Raw genomic sequence first — 3,278 nt, forward strand, 5'->3', positions numbered from 1 at the left:
AATACTTTCCGTACCCACTGTATATATATATATATATATATATATTATTTTATTATTTAATATTTTAAAATAAAAAAATATTTTAAAATATTAAAAAAAACAATTTGTAATTTGTAATTAATTTTTTTGTGATACATTTTTTTCAGGATTCTTTGATTAATAGAAAGTTCAAAAGAACATCATTTATTACCTTTTAACATTGTAAATGTGTTTCCTGTCACTATTAATTCATTTAATGGATCCCTGCTGAATAAAAGTATGAATTTATTTCAAATAAAAAATAAATAAATAAAAATAAAAACTTACTAAACCCCAAACTTTCGAACCGTAGTGTCCACCTAACGGTGTACATAAGTGTACATATAATCGGTCATATTGATATTTACATATCAATAAGTAGTGATATTTTAAAAATACTAATAATTAATTAAAAGTCAAACGCATTTAAAAAACATTTATTTCAAATAGTTTTAGAGATCATTTTTGAATATTTTCATTTTCAAGATTACAAAGAGAAACCTTTTTCCCTCTGAATAATGTGCACAGATGAATCAATATTTTCATATACTGTAAGAGCCAGAACAGGGCCTTACCAATCTCTTTCACATCCATGTTTGGGATGTACTTCCATATCATTGGCAATGCAAGGTCTTGCAAACCCGATTCTAAAAAGTAAACACCCACATCAGGACCAAAAAGCACTACTGTGTTATTAACATTGTTTTTTGAAAGCTTAAAAGGTGCATCAAGCAACATTTTCCATTGTAAAAGTCTCATCCTGCCATATTAATATACCTCTCATTTTATATTAGTATCCCCCCTATTTTCATACTTTAAAGAATAAATCATTTCACAAGGTCTCAAATACACCTGTGAATAGGACATCGACAGTATAATGGCATCGGTCACCATCAACCACATCATTAGATGTCACTGTTGAGTCTAAAAATTACTATTAGAAGTCCTTTGGACTATCATAATATGCAAATACTGTACATTATAGTAAAAGTGAGTCTTACTGGTGACACCTGCTATTTGATAATGGCAAAATATGAACTTACTGGCTTGCAGACTCTATCTCATTATACCTTTGATGGTGTCGGAGCTAACTTTCCTAAGCATGTCATCCCACAAGATCAGCTTGATTCCTCGCTTCAGTTTGGTCATAAATCTCCCAACTGCGGTCACATGATTGAGGAAAAGCTTTCCCATGTCTCCACTGTTGGCTTCCAACCAGCGCTTCGAATCTTCGCTTTCGCCCAGGCCATGTACCTGAATGTATTTTATCCACAGTAGATATGAGCTTGCATTTGAAAGGAACAGGTCACTCAAAAATGAAAACAATCTTATTGTGTCTTTGTTATTTTCTTTTTTCCATGAAATACAGCTATTTTTCATGATCTGTAGAGATCCACTGACCTCATCAGCACCGATGTGGAACCACTTTGCTTCTGGGTGCTTCTTCATAACCTGCGTTAGCATGTCTTGAACAAGACCCATGCCTCCTTGGGCCAGAGAGTTTAGGCTATTGGGAAATGTTTCCACTTCTCTCAATTTGAAATACTTCTCGTGTTTTAAGACAAACTGAAATGCGAACAGAAAGACTGGTACTAGTGTACAAGTGTACAGTATGCTAATGAAGTAAAATCACAGTGCATACAGCATTTGAATGATTTTTGCCTCCACATCAACACAGCTTCTGTGAATGGTTGACTTAGATGTGCATGTTAAAAAATTTAAATGTTCCTTTAATGCTTTACTGAAGTATGTAGTGAGCACATGTTTGAGGTATCTACAGTTTTTGTGAGAGTTAGCTCCTTCTGAACTTGCCTCCATGTGTCCGAACACCTGCACCAGAGGAATCAGTTCAAGCTTGTGCCGTTTGGCCAGAGACTTAATTTCCTCTATATCTTCCGGACTTAACCAGAGACAATAAAGATCAGCAAGTTAAAATATGTCTAAAGAGAATAAAGATTAACACATCATCTGCTTATGATCTCTGAATATATTATTGCAATAGTTCAACTAAAAATGAATTTTTTTTAGCTTTGGTGGAATGGAAGATTCAGTGAATAATGTAACAGTGACTCAAATGTCAATCTGTTCATCATGCAAAGTTACTGTATTTGGCTTCAGTAGACTTGGAATATATTGTAAAATGTGTATCATGTAAACGCGTTTCTATGGTATTTTTATAATGTTTTTTTGCTCCTTTTTGAAGCTTGACATATGTGGTAATGTTCTTCAGTAATTAAAATAAAACTGAAATAAAATAAAATGTAAATATTAGATGAAATATTAAAAAACTTCAATGAAAATTGGAAATGCTGTCTCAGCAACATTTAGCGGAAGTACTAAAATTACTAAAACTAAAACTGAAATAATAAAATTAATTAACGCTAAATACAATTATTTAAAATAAACAAAATGACAAAATCGATCAAATTAAAATTTAAACTCAAAATGTCAATAAACTTAAAATATTCAGAAATTCTATAATAATTATAATAAACTTTATTTTTTATAGCACCTTTAAAAGTTGCATCTAAAAGTGCTTTACTAAAAAAATTACTAATTTATTAATTAAAAAAATAAATTGAAATACAAATAAATCTAAATGAAAACATGCAACATAATTTAAGAATTATATAACATAAAATAAAAACAATTACATAATAATCACATAAAAGCTACTCTGAAAAGTAAGTTTTAAGAGAAGATTTAAAAACATATACCATTTACTATATATATATATTCGCACAAGTCATGAAAGTAGACAAAGAGAACCCAATCAAACAAATGAGGCAAAAATATAAGCTTTGTCATTTATTTATTGAGAAAAATGATCCAGTGTTACACATCTGCGAGTGGCAAAAGTATGTGAATCTCTAGGATTAACTGTTCATCTGAAGGCAAAATTAGAGTCCATCTGTTCAGAGGTGTTTTGAATCAATGAGATGACTATCAAGTGTCATTGCCTGCACTGTATTATTTAAAGAAAAGGGATCTATCATTCTGGGCATGTTTGTGGAAGTAAATCATGGCACAAACAAAGGAGATCTCTGACGACCTCAGAAAAAGAGTTGTTGTTGCTCATCAGGCTAGAAAAGGTTACAAAACCATATCTAAAGAGTTTGGACTCCGCAAATCCACAGTCAGATAAATTGTGTACAAATGGAGGAAATTCAAGACCACTATTACCCTCCCCAGGAGTGGTGCACTAACAAAGAACACTCTAAAAGCAAGACGTGTAAAAGTCCACTAGGTTTCAAAGGACT

The 3,278-nt window shown here is 31.6% G+C and overlaps 1 protein-coding gene across 1 annotated transcript in view; it reads right to left on the reverse strand.

Moving 5' to 3' along the window:
- LOC107728633 (hexosaminidase D-like) overlaps positions 1-3,278 on the reverse strand; it is an 11,112-nt gene that overhangs the window by 4,810 nt on the left and 3,024 nt on the right. Inside the window, exons 5-8 of the mRNA XM_016538894.1 lie at positions 1,831-1,918; positions 1,420-1,584; positions 1,089-1,272; positions 594-665 (exon numbers count right to left, since the gene is read on the reverse strand). Coding sequence (XP_016394380.1) covers positions 594-665; positions 1,089-1,272; positions 1,420-1,584; positions 1,831-1,918 — 509 coding nt within the window. The remainder of the gene's footprint in view (positions 1-593; positions 666-1,088; positions 1,273-1,419; positions 1,585-1,830; positions 1,919-3,278) is intronic.

Source organism: Sinocyclocheilus rhinocerous, unplaced genomic scaffold, assembly GCF_001515625.1.
Source record: "Sinocyclocheilus rhinocerous isolate Xijiao unplaced genomic scaffold, SAMN03320098_v1.1 scaffold463, whole genome shotgun sequence".
Taxonomy (NCBI): Eukaryota; Metazoa; Chordata; class Actinopteri; order Cypriniformes; family Cyprinidae; genus Sinocyclocheilus; species Sinocyclocheilus rhinocerous.